Source organism: Seriola aureovittata, chromosome 1 (genome assembly GCF_021018895.1).
Source record: "Seriola aureovittata isolate HTS-2021-v1 ecotype China chromosome 1, ASM2101889v1, whole genome shotgun sequence".
In the NCBI taxonomy this organism is placed as follows: domain Eukaryota; kingdom Metazoa; phylum Chordata; class Actinopteri; order Carangiformes; family Carangidae; genus Seriola; species Seriola aureovittata.
This window is the reverse complement of record NC_079364.1, coordinates 4,419,751-4,438,566: the sequence shown is the minus strand read 5'-3', so window position 1 is coordinate 4,438,566 and position 18,816 is coordinate 4,419,751. Positions and strand designations below refer to the sequence as shown.

General features: G+C 41.5%; 1 protein-coding gene across 2 annotated transcripts in view; it reads left to right on the top strand.

Moving 5' to 3' along the window:
* Nucleotides 1-18,816, top strand: part of prmt3 (protein arginine methyltransferase 3) — a 53,505-nt gene that overhangs the window by 4,673 nt on the left and 30,016 nt on the right. For both annotated transcript variants that reach the window (XM_056383396.1, XM_056383404.1), the window contains 5 exons: nt 78-243; nt 768-909; nt 2,719-2,784; nt 4,108-4,229; nt 7,510-7,609. In XM_056383396.1, the coding sequence (XP_056239371.1) occupies nt 78-243; nt 768-909; nt 2,719-2,784; nt 4,108-4,229; nt 7,510-7,609 (596 nt within the window). The remainder of the gene's footprint in view (nt 1-77; nt 244-767; nt 910-2,718; nt 2,785-4,107; nt 4,230-7,509; nt 7,610-18,816) is intronic.

The following is an 18,816-nucleotide window of genomic DNA, read 5'->3' as shown; positions in this document are numbered from 1 at the left end:
TGGATGTATAAAAAACATAGGGGTTAACACAGCCCCAATCTTCTGTTTGTCTCCCCCCTTCTCTGTGTTTCTGGCAGACCCTGAGGAGCTCTGTGGCATGGAGGAGTCAAGTGTGTCAGTGTGCCCATTGTCCAGAGCTGGGTCCCATGATGCACTGCTGCAGAGGGCACAGGCCGCTGAGGAGAGATCCCGTCTCTCAGAGGAGGCGCTGTCGAGAGCCATGGATGACCTGCACAAACTCAAGTTAGTGACGTTTCTGCATTTTCATGGTCTTATAACCACTGTTTGAGTTGAGGTTGTTCCTTTTAGTTTATTTCTTGTTAGTCATGGGTAAGTTGTTTTCTTTTTTTATATTCTTGAGAGCTTGCAGTATCCTCAGCGTGTTGCTTCACTGCTGCAGTACACTCCTTGGGCCAGCAGGGGGCCATAGTGAACCCAGTATTGCAGAAACATCAACAGAATACCTTGAATACCTTGTGGGAGAAGTTTGGAGGAAGGGGAAAGATAAAAAAGGGAAGGGAAAATTCCACTGCAGCATGGAGGTGAAAGTGTGGAGGGGAGGTAGGAAGGGGGGCAATAAGGGAAAATTACAGAAAGTGAGGTTGGGTGGGGGGCTTTGGAAGACGGTTAGAAAGATGAATGCCTCTCATTTCCTCCATTTACTGCTTCGTCCTGCATGAAGGTTGTGTGTGCTTTCTGCTTTCTGGTCACTGCTTTTGTCCCATGTCCTAATACAAGAAGTTAAAAACAGATCTGTTCTGTTTCAGGCTGCTGGCTCAGGGTTTGGTGCTGAATGCAGAAACCAGCAGATCTGGAAACCTGGGCACCGTGGCCGAGCTCCGGGAAGACGAGGACGAGGCCTACTTCAGTTCCTACGGCCATTATAGCATCCACGAGGAGATGCTGAAGGTCTGAGTTCTGCAAAAAACACACACACACTGACCAGGCCTGCAGGTCTCTTGACAGTCTTGTGAGTCACTTCCCTCTGGGTGCAGCAGTCTCTGCAGAGCAAAAGTGGGCTCATCAGCATACGTCTTGGCTGAAAGATTTCGATGTAGCACATAAATGAAAATGATCATCTTTATGCACACATTGATACTGAAGACAAGACAGTTTCTCCAAAGTGACACATCAGCAATAAGAGCTGAGCTCTCATGTGAGACACTGCTGCACGGCGAATACTGGAAATGTGGAAATTAATTTTTACACTCCTTAAGCGCTGAAACCTGAAAAGTGTCAGCAAGCTGAGGAGGGTGTGTGTGTGTGTGTGTGTGTGTGTGTTTGTGGGTGTGGGTGTGGGGGTCTGTCTCCTCCCTTCCTGTTCTACTTACTGCAGTTTACACATATTCCTATTGGCTGTCCTGATTGGTGCTAAGCACTGTTAAGTTTTGCGTCATGTGTGTGTGCTTCAGGCTGTAAACTCCATCATAACCTCAGGAGGGGCCGATAACACGTGACGGGGGGTTGTGGGGGGGCTTTGCAGTAGAATGTGATCAACTCTTTTCACAAGTTGGCGTGAGAGGCCGTATGAAACGGAGTGTCATGTTCTCTGAGTTAGACACATGTCACTTCCGATTGAAGTCAATCAAATGAATCAAATTTTATCAGCCTGAGTTTCACTTAGTGTCCCATCATGATCAAAACGAGGTTAAACAGTTCCTTACTTCATACTAAAATTGGGATTTGAAAGAAATCATTTTTGTCTAAGCACCGTTATTATTTTACACAATATTGTCTTAACGGACAGGTTCAGACTAATAAATCTTTCAGTGTACATATGGGCGTGTCAGTATTGAAACATTGAGCCTGTCCTGTAATAAGTCTTAAAAGGTGAAATTCAACCCAAACATATGAGAACTGTCTGCAGACAAATCAGAAGCTCCTCATCTGTGATTTGTATCACAGCACAACACTGTCACTTGAGAGCCTTATGAGGCAACTCCACAAACCTCTGACAACATTTAAATCACAAAAGCAGTATTTCATATTTTCCTTGTATCATTAAACCCAAAGTCTAAATGCTTTTTTTTTTTTTTTTTTTTTTTTTTCTACATTTTCCTACAATAGAAAAATTCAGGCAGATATTAGAACCAATGATGTATTGATTATAATAACATAACAAGCATTTGTTATGATGATCAGCATGGACTTTATTAGACTTATTAGACAGTTTATCTGAGCGACTTATTAATATTTTTCTAACTGAAAAGTTTTGTTTTTTTTCCAAAAGCCCAGATTTGAATAGAGCTTCCTCCCTGTATCTCGCACTAAAGCACGTTACTGTCATTTCAACTGATTCAGTAGCTTTTCCATCGGAGAGGAGGGGCTGCCGTTTCTGGGCAGATTTGATTGGCAGGTTAATTAGCGAGTCCTGACCTGACCTCCACTTGGAAAATACCTTCCAGACGTACTTATCCAATAAATTTGTTCTTGGATTTCCAAGAATCCCACACAGTCCGTTATGATCTGCAGTTATCTGAATCTGCGCATACAAAAAGCTTTACATACCATGCTCTGAGATTTTTTTTTCCTCCAGGGGAGGTGAGAAGACCTGTGTTGTTTCAACCTTATATCACAACATAAGCATCCTAACAAAAGCAGCTGTGCAACTCTCAGAAAGCAAATGATCTGCAGAGTGTCGATTTATAGCCCTTCCCCTTTATTCCAGCAGAGTTGCTCTTGTGCTTTGTTCTTATTTTTGAATGTTCTCTTCCACAGGATAAAGTGCGCACAGAGAGTTACCGTGACTTCATGTACCGCAACCCTGATGTGTTCAAAGACAAGGTGAGCTGGCTACACGAATGCAAACAGACAATATTGTGTGTATGTGTGTGTGCGTGCATTGACGTGTGTATATGTGCGAGTTAGCTGGTTGGATGTCGAGCAAGAATAGCTGTGTGCATTTTGCAGGAAAGACATTAATAAAGAGATTGTGTCTGATTTAAAACACAGTGTGACTTTATTAGCACCTCGAATGTCAACTGCAGAGTACTGATAACAGACACATGCAATCCACCACCAAACCCATAACCCCCCCCACCCCCCTCAACTCACCACCCCCCCCCTCTTTTCCATTGCCTTTAGTTGCAGGAAGCAGTGGCCTGTATCATGACCATCCATTACGTGGGCGGCTGCTGGTTAGTGCTGGGATGAGGCTGTAGAGGAGGGAGGGAGGTTGTGTTGATGGGAACGTACATTATCCCTGTCAGACCGAAGCAGTCGGCAGAGAGGGAAGTGTCACCTTCTACAGGAAGCGGTAGATGAAGAACGAAACAGGATATTCTTGTTTCAGGACTGTTGAGATGGTGGGGGTGGTGGGTGTGGGAGTGCACAAATGTGCCCGAGCAGTACAGAAAGACGTAGAGAGGAGCGAGGAGTTGTGTGTTGTCTTGTGTTGTGTCAGCAGTGTGTTGGCAAACTTCTCTGAACCCATAAAGGCAGCGGGATGTTCACAGGGAATTCAAAGTTGCCATAAATAGAGACGCAGATAAGCACAGTGTTACATATAGATGGGTGCATCGTCACTGCAGCTGTGCTGCGGTCATTTAACACCAGCTGGGAGGGAAGATGAACAAATTAACTGTAACCTATGGGAACCTGAAATAGAGCTGATTAAAAACTCAATCAATAACTGGCTAGAGTGAAAAGAGTTCGTTTTAGTTAGAGAATTTAGAAGCAGTTTGATCAGTAAAGGTGCTGAGGACTTAAGACTCAGAGTGTTGTTGCTTCCCACAGGGACATCTGAATAATGCCATTCACCAGCTGACGTTAGAGTCCTGCACTATACAACAACTCCAAATGGAGCATGAATGCTATAAATAAATGCAATAAAAGTACTGATAATATGTAGCTCATCTGATAAAGACCCACGGCTGAAATGTTGTGCTTTTGCATATGCAAAGTTATTTTGGATGGAATTGGTTCCATTTTCTCCCCCGGCATTTCGCTGCCCAGTTTCAGACAAACCAGCTACAGTGGCCCATGGGGGTCAGCAGTCCTGAGCATTTTTACACCTTCTAACTGGACATGCATCTACTGAAGTTTCCATTGTTGTGAACCCTGAGGTAACTTCCCAAACCCCCAACAATTTCCCCTCCCGTCCTGCAGGTGGTGCTCGATGTGGGCTGTGGGACTGGCATACTGTCCATGTTTGCCGCCAGAGCTGGGGCCAAGAAAGTGATAGCAGTTGACCAATCAGAAATCATCTATCAAGCCATGGACATAGTCAGGTGAGACACATTCCCGCTACAGTCAGTCACGTTTCCCTTAAAACCTGTTTCTCTGATACGTACTTTCTCTAAGTCTGCCTGGTTTCCTTCACCCAAATACTTTAAAGCAGCAGTCTGTCGGTGGCAGTTAACATGCTAGCAGAATTACTTCCTAGCAAAAGCGCTAGCTTGGCTACACTTGTTAGTCATGTGAACCCTGCTGTGATTGTCATAGTGGGGGTTAGACAGGACTTCTCCCCTGTGCAGCAGAGGATTGTGGGAGTAGAGGTCTGTGTGACCTCGAGCCACCTTTTTATTTGTTGCAGCTGGTTGACTTCAATAGAGCTGCTGTCAGTCGCACGGCCGTAATGCACATAATTTACACCTGCGGTCTGACCCGTTCACCCCTCGCTTCTTCTTCCCTGCAGTAGCTCCAGTCTGAAGCCTGCAGCCACACACACACACACACACACTCACACAAACACACACTCACCCACACATGTAGATGACCCCCTATTGGTGCCTTTTAATACACTCATCAGTCCAATTTCAGGTACTGTGCGTTTCCAGTTTTCCAGCAGCTGGTTCTCCACAGTGGAGTCCATTTACCTCCACCAGAGCCTCCGCTGTCCCCACGTCTACCTGCAGCCTCTTCCTCCATCACTCCCCTCCCTCTAAAATGAATTTTTGAGTTAGGGGCCATTATGACTGCTATTATTACCGTTATGTAAGAGAGTGTTGTATAAGCAAAACAACGGGGTTTGCTGAAGGAAAAGGACGTTTTAATTTTACAGCCCACTGACTCGCTGTTGGAGTGTGTGTTGGCATGCAGGCTGCGTCGCAGGTCCGCCAGCGGTGAAGATTCAGCTAAAGGGAGATGTTGTAACCCCCACCTCCCTCCTACACACTCACACACACACACACACGTTAACACACACAAACGCTCCCATGCACAGAGAAACTCCCACTCTACGGTCTTTGTCTTTGGTTTCTGTGTGTGTGTGCGTGTGTGTGTGTGTGTGTCCGTCACTTCGTCTTGATGTTAATATCAGGATTGTAATTAAAGTGGCTCCTGTTGGTTGGGCAGGAGCATCCATCTCCTGTCTCCACTCCAACGCCGAAGTTTAAATGAAAAGCTGGATGTGACTTCCTTCCTTCACAGTCACTTCCTTAATGGATAATGTCTAAATACTTTTTTTTAAAACTGGCTGAGATTGATGGATTGTCCAATAGAAAGTTTTGAATTGTGACACCGAAGTGGAAAAAAACTATAGAATATTTTATGTAGATGAGTCAAATTCAGCTTTTAATGGCAATATGAACTAAAGACAGACAACATATCATTAATATTGAACTATTGTCAGAGTACGCTGATTAACGTCTGTCTACTAGCCACTAATGCGCGATATAAATAGGAGTAATCCAGGACAGTAATGCAAAAGTATGTTTTAAATGAACTAAAGAACTTAAACTTCAAGTAAAAAAAATCTTTATTTTCAGTTATGTAACAGTTCCTGTTTTAGTCATTTAAAAATTAACTAATCAATTCTTAGAAACTCATTTTCTTAGATTTTTAAAACTTCTTTTCTGTTGTGTTTTTTTTTTCTTAATCAAAGAGTTTCCACCATTAAACCATGTCACGATAAAAGATTTATATGTTGACGGTTATTGAAAATCTTTGTGATACTGTAAACTTAAGAAGAAAAAAAAAGACCTAATGTGTATGACGAAGGCCTAAATTTACCATCAAATGACACCAGTGTTTTACAAAGACTCATTTCCTATGATGAAATGTATAACCTCTCCTCCCACCTCTCTCACTCACACACACACACACACACACACACGCACACACACACACACACAGACACACACACAGACACACACACAGACACACACACAGACAAAGCCGCACAGATACCGACTCTCTCCCCAGAGTCCTGACATTGTCCTCTAAATTACCCCAATAATGAGATTACAGTGTTTCCCTCTTGTGAAAGGTGGAGAAGGGGGGGCGGGTGTTGGATTCTGGGAGGAGGTGATAGCAGCGTTAGCAGTGCAGCAGAGAGGGGAGAGACAGTTCAAGATAAGGATCGCTGCTACAGAAATGCACTCTGGGCTGCTGTGAGTAATTGTTCTGTCCTCAGTAACATTAGCTGTCATGATAATGGAATATTCACAGAGATTGATACTCAGACTGGCCGGTCTGAAAGGAAGGATCATTTAAACAGCAGCAATGATCTTACAGTTCCTACCTGTGCCTGACACCTCTGCAGGCCTACAGTTACAGTCCCCCCCCCCACTTTCTACACAACTCAGGAAAGACTGAAGATATACGCAGCAGAGACGATGCGGATTTCCAGATCTCAACAAGTTTGCAAATTGTCTAAAAACAGAGAGGAATTGATTGTTGCACAGTTTGGATGCATATCTAGAGATACAGTCTACATCACGCATTTTGTAAACTTGCGTGTCGTTAATGTGACTCTCATGTTCTTGTCAGTCGACTTGTCATCTTATCTTGAGTGATGTAAAGCTGCACTCATCTCAACTCTGATATCAATAAGGGGCCAAATGACGATGTTTAATGTGAGAGGGGTCATTGTGATGAACCCACAGAGAATTATCACTCGACTCCAGTCTGCAGTGCCTCTCAGCTCTGTGGAGTGTTTTCAGCTCATTGTTTCTGTTTTCACTGCGTGCAGCTTTACTGTTTTGATTCAGTGCGACTGCTCTCGTCAACCCCATTGAAAGCAGCAGGCAGCCGTTTTTATTGAAAAGGCTCTGATAAACCCAGTGTATGATACCTGCCCAGCACCAGACGGCAGACAGACGAAGCCGACAACCAGCTGGTAAACACTGTAGAGCATTCAGCAGATAAGCAATCATGTGTTTCCCTCAGGAGTTGGTAGAGAGCAGACCAAGGCTTAAAAGAGAGTGAGTTAATATTGGACCCAACATCAACTGATGACTTCAAATGAATGCTAATGTTGCTCTGTGCCTGCTGTATGGGTAAGTGGGTTTGCTGACAGGTTCACCATATCAACTTTATAAGGTCAGGTTTACACATTGTTCCGCTGCCACCAAGTGGGCAAAAAAATCTATTAAATCTCCTTTAGTAGGAGAGAATCTAATTGCCGTTATTGGGATTTGCGGGGTTTGTAGTAACCAGCGTTTTGAACAGTGACAGTGCACAGCGGCTAAACTACAAAGCACCATTGGTTAGTTGAATACGCTGGATGGCGTAAAATTGGCATGACTTGTGTTTCTAAGTCCTCTGACTCTTGTTCTTTCCCCACAGGTCCAACCAGCTGGAGGACAAGATCACTCTGATCAAAGGCCGCATAGAAGACATCAACCTCCCAGTGGAGAAGGTGGACATCATCATCTCAGAGTGGATGGTCAGTACATATTTATGGATGTGCACACATATATACATGATTTAGCAGTTTGTTGGAATGCAGAAGCAGTCGAAGGCCTCTACTTCTAAGGCATCATTAAAAAAATGATGCAAGTTCAGTTCTAACTCAAACGTTGCATGTTAATTTATAATCATAGCTGAGAAAGTGAATCAGTAAATGGCAGTTTATATTTCTTTCACCAAAATGCTCCTGTGTGATTTCTTGGGATCTTCTGTTGATGAAGATGAATGATGCTCCATGTACGCATTTGGTTTCCAGACCTGTTTCAGTCACTTGTTTAAATGCATTTCTGGGAGTCTGGTGTGGACAGCTCCAGTCACAGTCAAACCACCTTCCCGCTGTTAATCACTTATGGCTTTTTATGAGATTGTCGGAGTATTGACTGGGCAGAACTAAACCAGCACAGGTGGATGAGTGGATATGACTGGTTTGAAAGAGGGGGTAGTGTATAAAAAGTGTTTGAAATAAGATGTACATAGTGTAAAGTTAGTAATGTCAAATGGCTAAAGCCTGGACATGGACACAAAACATACCTGGTACCCAATACAACGGCTACATCGACACACCCACAAAAGACGTGTCCACTATGAGACAAGTCTATTATAAACTAGAGGTTAGTGTTGCAAAACAATATCTACTAATTTGAAAAGTAAGATAGCAGCGATCATTTGTTTAACAGACAGTGATAAGTTATTCAGACTCACTACAACTCTTACTGAAGTCCAAGATCTTCACTTGAAATGGCTTCTGAATAGAGATGAAGTATTGTTTTAATAGTGTGGTAAGTCAGTCACAACTTTTAACAAGTCAGTCTTTCAAGTTTCATTAAGTCTTTCTCCTTCTCTACAAACATGTGGCAGCTTGATTTGCTCAAAGCCCCTTTGACTTCATGTATATGCATTTAGTACATTGAGGATCCTCAATGTACAATAGCAAGGCCAAAAACAAGTGAAAGGGAGCACTGCACTGCTGCATGCTTTAGTTAACAAGCGAGTTGATTGAGACCAGGCTAGACCTCAACATGTTTGTTTTTTGAATTCATTTTTCCTGGACTGTTTAGAATTTGCACTTAATGGGAACCACAGGTTTTGCCTTAATATGCATCTACTTTTTGGCCTATTCTGAGACCAGTAAGTTGGCTTACATGTGTGGTGTGAAAATATCTCGGAAGCTTATTTTCTGTCCAGCAGTGAACTCTTTGAACATATATGCACATATACTCAAAATGTAGACGCTCAACTCAACCTCAAATCGGTCCTTTACCACCCAACGAGCGTGCAGGATCCAAGGTGCCAGCAGCAGTGATGCATGTTTTAAACATGGCTTAAACGCGGCTAAACTTGACCATGAGCTCCTGTGAATACCAAACAAGGAAAAGCAGTCTTCCTTCCCTTTGATGCCCATTTATCAGGGAGATTCTCTGTGGCGATACAGGCGGCACGGCCAAAGTTGAACGCACCACTGAAGTCATCCTTAATTCATGAGCATCCCATATCTGTCCCCCCTCCACCTCCACCATCCATCGTGAAACCCCAGGGTCATGAGCAGGGGTCGCCAGCCAGAGCCTTCCCATCCTCTCACCAGGGAAATTGAAATTCGGCGGGTGACGTGCCGGTGGAACGGTGAAGGATAGGGGACGTAATCTCTGATGACACCGGCTCACAGAGCGCTAATAAATCTAAGAATCCTCCAGTCACTTCTCATCACGGTGGAGATGGCAGACATTTCTCAGAGTGGCCAGGACTTCAAAAGCTGCCCTCCAATCTGCCTGTATAAAATGGAAAAATGACAGTTGTCACAGGAGTAGACTTTCCAGCCAGTGCAAATGGCGTTAGACTGTATTAAACTTTAATGGTTCTGTCTTATACCCAGGTAGTATCTTATTACCTCAGAGGGATTCTGGAGATGTCATCACTCTAGTATGTGACTTCTTTCTATTTTTTGCTCCAGATTCCTTTTTGTCATATAAATCACAGGTGCTGTGTTTTGTTTTGTTTTTAAAGACTTTATTTCTCCTTCTTTGTAAATTTTCCACATCACTGAATGTATTCCTTTTAAATATAAATCCTCTAAATATTTTATAGAATGTTAATTTTTACAGGTAGTGTAGGGAGCAGATATAAGATTGATCCTTAATTAACCACTGAGTCTGTAAAATAATCTTTTTATTACAAAACCCTTTATTAAAAAAAACACTGATTTGATCTGATTTTTAAATGTGCTTTACAAAAATATAATTTAACATCTCTTGTTAAATTTCCATCCATTTTAATTTTCAAAGTTAACAACTCTACAGATAAAACCATTCATTTCTAAAAAACTATTTGACATGCCAAACATTTAGCCATTCAATGAATTTAAATTCTGTAATTAACTCTATATATTGGTTTTCTTTGCCAATTGAGGAGTCACAGGGAATGATGCTTGCATAAAATCTAGGTTTAAGATTTGTAATTTTATTTTATTGATATCAGCCTCAGTGTTCACTGGTAACTCGCTTGCAGCTGTATCACAGCTGTTTCAAATTACTGCAAATGCAATTTGAACATCATCACCTACTGCAGATAGTTCACATTTAAAGCGCTCAGCCGGCTTTTATTGTGAAGCAGTCGCAGGAAAGGCAATGTATTCGTCACTGAGGTTAGCACCGACAGTGGCTGTTTGTTTTAAATGGGTCAACAAAGCAGTAGATCAGTTTTAAATATTACTGGGAGTAATGGAATGAGAAGGAGCAGCCACAGTGAGCTGTTAGATGGAAGAGCTACAGGCGTCTCCTACGCATGGTAAACAACTTTGATTACTGTGCCATGCTGTGGTGTGGAAAACTAGTTGCACAGTATTCAGCATATCGTGGTTGCTTATGACAAGATGGAAAAAGCTCAATTACGTTTTTATTAAAACACTGAGTTTATTTGGCTGCTCTGTCATAAGATAAACACAGTTTCTCTTCTGTTATATTGCTGATAAAATAACTGCTCAAGAAGGGTTTGCTTTCCGTTACCACGGTAACCAACTTTAAAGTCATTTCGATTAATCTTGGCCTAGTTGGTGTAGTTCCTCTCTGCCTTATGCCCAAACATCCTGGTCACTTTCAACTGTAAATTTGCGAAACGACGTCCAACCGCTGCATCTTTGTGACTTTGATCAAGGTTTAATACCTTGACCTGACATGGCTGTAATGCATGCCTCTGGTCTCATCTGACCCTGCTCCAAATACACTCAAACACACACACTAACACAGATTGGAGGCTTGCTAAGGCCACCAGAGAATGGTCTAATTGGGTCAAAGCAATGGCAGGGATGCATAGGGGGAATTGTGTAACTAAGAATAGATTAACATCCAGCATTTCTTCTGTGCATAGAAGCCACATGCTTTGTTGTTGCAAGGAATATAGGATTGATTTAAAATAAAAAGGAAAAGAGAACCAGAACTGAAACCTGGCTACTTTTCACATAGCTACACTCAGGTTAGTTAGTAGGTAGAAAGTGTAGTGTAACAGTCCAGTGAGTCTGTCACTGAACAGTGTAATTAATCTGAAATTTGTAGAATTAATATGCCTACAAATCCATGCTCTGTGGATCAAGTGAGAGAGCCTTGGGCTTACTGGCAAAATCAAAGCAATAACTACATCCATCTCTCATCAGATGAATAGTGATTGGAAGTGTTGTTCTGTGGCCTGGAAAGTGCTCTGTATTGAGTGGAAGGCATCCAGTGAAAAATGTTTAGGACTGTAAATTAATTCAGTATAACTAAAGAACAGAATCTTGCTTGTCGCTCCAACTTTGAAGTGTTTAACTTAGGGATGGACACATTTAACAACATGGCTCCATAGTGCTACTAGTGGTCAAAGGGGAAACTGTTAGCTTTAAGACCCATCAAAGGAGTTCCTCCAAAACTGTCTTATTTACATGTGCATATGTGAATTTAGCATGTTAAATTGGTTGTTGAGTGTTCAATTGGAAAACATCGACACTGTTGATGTGCTTACACATCAGAGCCATTTCTTCAGCAACAGTAAGAGCCTGTCTCAGTGACTGCACGCAGCGTTTCAGAAAGCGGTTTGCAAGCAAAAAATACTGTGTTTAAATAAGACGGTCTTGAAGTTGTTGGAAGGGATATTATCTTTTTACTTTAAGCTCGGCTCATAATTTCCCCCACTCATTTGCATCTTCATGTTAAGCTGGGCTGACATGTCACAGTGCTAGTGTTACCCCTGGGGTTGGATGCATAGAGATGTAAACTGTCTTACAAACACGATCTTGATCTCAAAGACATTCTCTGAAGTAATATAAAGCTGAACTGAATTGGTTGATTAACTCATCTAACTCTCTGTAAAACAGGAAATAAGCACATTTCACAAAATGTCAAGAGTATTCACTTAATTACATTTTCATTAATTTAACAGCCATCTTTACAAATGCTATTTTTCACTCTCATTGCTGTGGATACTTTACATCATTAAGTTATTATTTTGACAGCTGTATTACTCAGAGTTTTATTCGTGCTGTGTAATTGACCTTCAGTTATTTTTTTGTATGTCATGAGATCCTATCATTAACAACAGATGTCAGAAATGATTAAAAGGGTGTTGGAGTTTAAAAAAGAGCTGGAACTATTCATATACCAAAACCTTGTAAAGTTGTAAAAGTTTTTTCATGAAGTAATAAGTTACTTACCTGATAATTAAAGGCTGTTATGGAAGAGAAACAAAGGATTATATCAGTGATGTTCAGCTGTCAGAGTTGTTGGATCGAGCAGACAGACGGTGGTTACAGGGCTAATAGACAGAGTTGGGTGATGAATGTGGTGTATCCGTGGTGGTGTTGGTGGAGGAGGAGGAGAAGGGGGCAAATGAGTGTCTGCTGTGGCAGTGTTTGAGAGACTGCCTTTAGCAGAACCACTGTCATTTCATAACTCACAACATTGATCGGTCCTCTCTCTCAGCACACCAAAAAACAAACAGTCCAGAGCTGATAAGAGACTGGGGGGGGGGCTGAGTTCCCCAAAGGCTAAATAAAGATTGTCACTCTAAGATCAATCACAGGTGATGGGCCTGCTAGCTTGATAGTGTTTAATGGCACGGTCATACAAAAACGGACATGAGAGTAGACTGTCGGGCGAGAGTTGGCTTTAACAAACTTTTGTTACATAATACTGGACTCTGCATTAAGAACTGAAGCCTTAAAATGAGCTCTGAAAATCACTAGAGACAAACCACAAACAAGACAATAACTTTACTTGTTATCTGCATTCAATGGAAAAGTCCACCCTGAATACATTAACTTGGACACAGTGAGCTCACACTGATATAATCTGTATATCCGACTCTATTTTTGCAGAATTTAATTTCCAAATGTGGATAACTGTAATAATAAAGATAACATGATATCTATTAGATCAGTCCAGCAGCTGTAATGATAAGATAGAAAGAAATATTTCAGCAGTGTTTCGTATGCAAGTCTGCACACTGACAGGTGCCATGGCGAGTCATTGTCCTGTTTTCTAACTTCACATTTCAACTCTGCAGAAAAGCATATAAGTTGTTACATATAAGTGTCTGATGTTGATGCCAATCCCTCACATTACCAGTTCCTTAGGTCTTACACGTTCAACAATCATTTAGGCTGCAGTCAGAAGAGAAAAAATCAGGAGATCGATCTCTACACCAACAGGAACCAAAAAAATATAAAGGCAACCAGGAGACATGCTGTGTTTGAAATCAACTAATATCCCTTGCATGAGGAAAAAGATTATATAATATAATGTAAAAAGCTCTCCCAACCTTTATCTTTGTCCATATTGTCATGATATGTCTCGGTATATTAGACTGAGGCAGTTCTGGCCACATTTTAAATGAGACTTTTCTGCTTTTTACCGCCCATCAAACCTGCAGATAGTACCAAGTTGTTGTCTCTTTTCCATTTCAAAAGTCCCGTCCTTTCCTGCCGCAAAGCTGAAATGCTGAGGTGAACCTTACAAGTTATTAAAGACTGCTCTGTCAACTGCTCAGATTAGGGAATATTCTGTACCGATCAAGACCCTGATCGCTTCTAAGGAATCTGCAATATAATGGCCTGATCCTACTGTATTTCTAAAGGGTAATATAGTCCAAGTTTTACGAAATAATATGAAATATGATGATAGAAATGAAGTATTGACATTTCCTTGAAAGAATATTTAGTCTTTCACCATGAATGCTGACCCTGCATCATATATCATGTTTTTGATAACAGTTTGTGGACGGAGGCAATGGCCAGGATCCTTGAATAGCTCTTATTGAGGTGTGCTGTAACTCACCTTGGGTGGGTGGATGTTCAGTTTGTTTCATTAAAATGTGAAAGGATCCCTGAACAAGAGAAGTATCAAAGAGCTGTGTTCAACTTCTCCCCTGTGGAGGATTTCTTTGTGCCCACGTCTCCGATATTTTACCCTGAGGTGAACATAGTTCGACTACAAAACAAGTGTCAGTGGAACAGAAATATATATACACACACACACACACACACACACACACACACACACACACGCACACAAAGTCCGAATCAATGTGTGTGGTAGTGTTGTGAACTCAAATTAATGGCAGCCCTTCCTCTTTAGCCTCATAATCAGTGCTGGGAGCTTCACCTGCCCTAGAAGAAGGAGGTAGTCATCAGTCATCCTGTCCTTCAGTCTGACTGACTGTCAGTCACACACACACACACACACACACACACACACACACACACACACACACACACACACACAGACAGTGATGGCGCCACAGGTGTGTCCATGTTCTAATGAGGATTTATTGGCTGTACTTACTTCTCTAAGACCTTCAAACACTCCAGGAAGTGGTTTTCAGCCAGCTGCCTATGTAACAAAACTTCTAATGCATTTAACTCATCCCAGTTGTTAATATTAGGTAGGTTTCTGCTGCTGTGGTGAATTGTAATCCAGGTAATTGGATATGTGGAGTATACGGATAATCATGCAGATTTGTTTAGACTGATTTTCACCTAGATTTTATACTTTTACACTTGCACACAAAACATGTTTCCTCCTGCCGGAGAGCGATTCCTAAAATATTGCTATTCATTCGTCAGTCATCCATCACTCATGTCACATAGCCGTATAATGTCATAAGTATGTCAGTCCACACAATCCATCAGAAAGACATATCTGTGTTGCATATTAGCACAGCATGCAACTCTTTTTCTTCCTCTTAGTGCCTAGTGAAGCAGGGTGGTATATTAATAAGACTAATTGCGCAATTCAATACAGTAATAACTACTCTTTATATCCAAAATGCAACGTTGCAGTTCTCCAAACAACCAAAGTAAAGGGGTAGCTGCTCCCTGGTTTGAGTAGCATTGCTGCATGCAGAACGTGAACCTGACGACCTGATGTATCCCTCAAACAGACATCCTCATAAACCCAAACCCATAATCCTGCATCACTCAGCTGACATTGTTTTTTGTGGAGAGAAATGGCCCCCTTGTTCCTTCAAAATGATGAATTTAATAACGGCCCATGAATGCTTGGACAAGTACACCGCCGAATACAAGTGTATTAGGATTTTTATAGTGTATGTGTGAATTCACAGCTATAACTTTTTATTTCACACAAAGGCAAATACTGCTTTATTTCTTAGGCTGCTGAGTTAGACTTTGACCTTAAAAGCAAATGGGTTTTCATCTATAGGTGCCTTTCCCAAAATCCAAACAGTAAATTCATGCTTTGGCCTGTGTTACATATCAGATTATCTAGTAATGAGGTCTACTGGTGACATGATGGAGGTTCTTTGCTCATTACAGCTAGACGCAGCCTGTAAAACCTAACGAGGTTTAATTATGTCGTGCTCCCTTCATTCATTTGTTCAACAGTATTTAGGTTAACAATTTATAGAACAGAAAATAATGAAAGGAGAGAGAGAGTAAAGGACAAATACAACATAGGTAAGATGAGATAAAATATGCTTTATTTCCCCAGGGGGGAAAGATATGTTCAGACTGAACATGAAACGGGTTTTAGATGAAGCATGATTCATATAAAGCCACTGCAATGATAGCAGTGGATGGCAATATGCACAAATTTCTGGTTGGCACAAATTGAGGCAGAGACAAATCAAATCAAAGACTCAGTGACTCCCAATTCATGAATGTATAGAGACAGGACTTAAAAGGATAGAGACTGCATACCTTATGTCTGTACATCTTTGATGTCTGTGAGGGTTTGTTTTGTCTTAGTAAAGACGTAATACAAAAAATGGTAGAAATTTTGGACCATGAAATTAAACAGAAGATAAATATAATAGGTACATGCACATCCTTGAATCCTTATTTTGATTGTATTTTACAGGCAATGGAAATCGCTGTAACATCTAAAAACACAGGATGTCCTTGGTTTCTGAGGAGCCGCTGCTTCTAATAACCTTGTAGCTATACTGCAAATTACTTTGCTGTTGCACTACCTTTCATTTGCATGGCTTTAAAATGGAAATCAGGCCGATATTGAAACCTGCACCGTATACACTTGAAGCAATAACACACTAAAATCTATTACAGCGATGTTTGCGATATGTTTATGCTAATTTGGTGTAATCTGACCACAGACTAGTATAGAGGAGGCATGTTGACGTGGAGGTGCTGCCTTCAGTATTCAGTGAAGCATGAAAGTACTCCCACCCACAGACACACACACACACACACACACACACACACACACACACATCCAGGAACACACACATTCATGCATGCACACCATCTCCTTTATTTTGCCTTGGCCCTCTCGGGACTGGAAGTGATGATGATCTGCAGTAATTGAGGAACACGTGTGTTGAATGCAGAAGGAGAGGAGGAGGAACTGGAGGGAGGAGGAAAGTGTAAACAGCTGATGCAGATTTTGTACCAACGTGTCTCTTGGTACCTATAATTGACAGCCAATCAGTGTCCCAAGGGTTGATGGACAAGGGTTCTGTAAATTGTAAAAAAAAATTTCTACTGTGCCTCCAGCAACTAAAGACAGGAAAACATTGCAGCAGTAATTATAAAAGTTCTCCATCTGTAATACATAATAGCTTTTAGTGTAAAATTAAGGGCACTGATAACTCAATAAAACAAGTACAAAGGTAACACAACTGTAAAAGTGTTCTTCTTTTGTGTGTGTTGGTGTGTGTGTTGGTGTGTGTGTGTGTGTGGTGTGTGTGTGTGTGTGTGTGTGTGTGTGTGTGTGTTTGTGTGTGTGTGTTGCTGCATACGTAGATGTGTATGTGAGTGCGTGCGGTAGCCCACTCAGGGGAATGTGTTTTATATGCTAATTTTGTTAATGTGTATAAGCTGCTCCAGCCCATTCTCATTAGGTTTTCATTAGTCTCTTTTATGGAAATGCACAGTGACTATACTGCAGAGCATCGCCTGCTCCAGCCTGACAGTAAACGGAGCTGTTTCCTCACGCTAACACCTCCACCTGTCTGTATCACTGAGCCCTCAGACACACGGATCGATTGGTGGAAATGGTATCAAAAAAGTTAGTAAATAAGTCTAGTTGAGATTTAATCTTGTTTTTCTCAACACAAGTCAATGAAGATAAAGTGAAGTGAGATAAAAGAGAATGTGAGGCAGATAAAGCCTTTTTTTTCTTTTTTTTTTTTTTCTTGGTGTAGTTTTTAACTTTACATTTAACTAATTTTTTAAACCAGGTCGATCACTCTTTTGCAGGTACATCAAGATTGTTTTGTACGAAACGCCAGTAAATCGGGAAAGGCCTTAACTCCTAGAGGGATACTTTAACTTTTTTTTACAGTAGCAGTTAGCTTCATTGCTGACACATTGTGATTAAGACAGTTTTAAAGTTAGTTTCTTGAATTTATTTTTAATTTTTTTGCTCTTTCAACAGAGGCTAACTGTTTCTACCTGCCTCCACTCTTTGTGCTAAGCTAGGCTAAACATGTTGCTATCTCTGTTGTAATCACACAGAGCTTGAATTAACCTTCTCATTTAACTTTCAGAAAGCTTGCAAATCAGCAAAGATCCCAAAATGTCAGAGTATTTTTCGGACTTAACGCAACATATCAGTATAACAGTATAGTTTGTGGTGTAAAAAGCTCAGTTGTTTACACTCAGGTTGTGGTCATTTCTCATAAATGATGGGCCCCTCTTGCAAACCTTTGCAGCCTCCACCAAATTGATCTTCATTCTCTTCCAGCATTTCAAACAATTAATCCAAGAAAATTAACTTGAATCAAAAACATAGTTGGCTTTTTAATGAAAGGTTTTAAGTCTTAAATCATTCCTAAAACACTGTTGGTCAGAATTTGATGGAACTGCCAGAACTCAATTTAGATACTATATTCCCATAATTAAACTTATCAATTCTGCCTGCCTCGAAGGATACGTTTGCATCATTAAAAGTCCAACTTTGTAACACCTTCTTGTGATACCAGACAGTTGGTGTGAGTGAAATAGCATACAGACACAGAATTGGATCTGTGTTTTTGGTAATTAATATTGCAGATGCATGAATTAGGGAGGTGTGGTACGTGCTGCTTGCTGGCAGGACATGGGGGGGGGGGGGGCAGTAATCCTGGAGCATTGTTGACAATAAAAGTAAGGTGTGACTCTGCTTTCAGGCATCTCTCTCTCTCTCTCTCTCTCTCTCTCTCTCTCTCTCTCTCTCTCTCTCTCTCTCTCTCTCTCTCTCTCTCTCTCTCTCTCTCTCTCTTTCATATCCTCTTTCCTTCAAGCGAATCAGTGTCCTGTGAAATTGGGCTCTAAATTACGAGGCCGGTGTACTCTGTGTGAGGGGGTTTTAAAAATGACCTGCTCTGTCGCTAAGGACATCGACTGGACCACGTCAGTCGGCAGCAGGCGAGCGGCCAGTCTGACTTTGGTTCGAGACCAGTCCTCTATCAATAAACGGAGAGGATGTTTCCCCTTATCGCCTCACAGAGGTTGAGTTGGTTATATCAGCTTCATCGCCGTCATCATTATCAGCTCAGGCATATGACAGCGATGGTGACGATTCTGGAGTTATAAATCAGGGCTGTTTCCGCTGTTTGTCTGCTGCTCGCCCTCCTCTCCTCTCTCCAACTCTGGATTTGAATAATAAGGCTCTTATCTCGCTGAATTGCTATTCAGCTGGCCACTGCATTCTCTCTATCACTCTGTCGTGCTCTTCCTCTCTCCTGCTTTCCACTTTGTCTTCA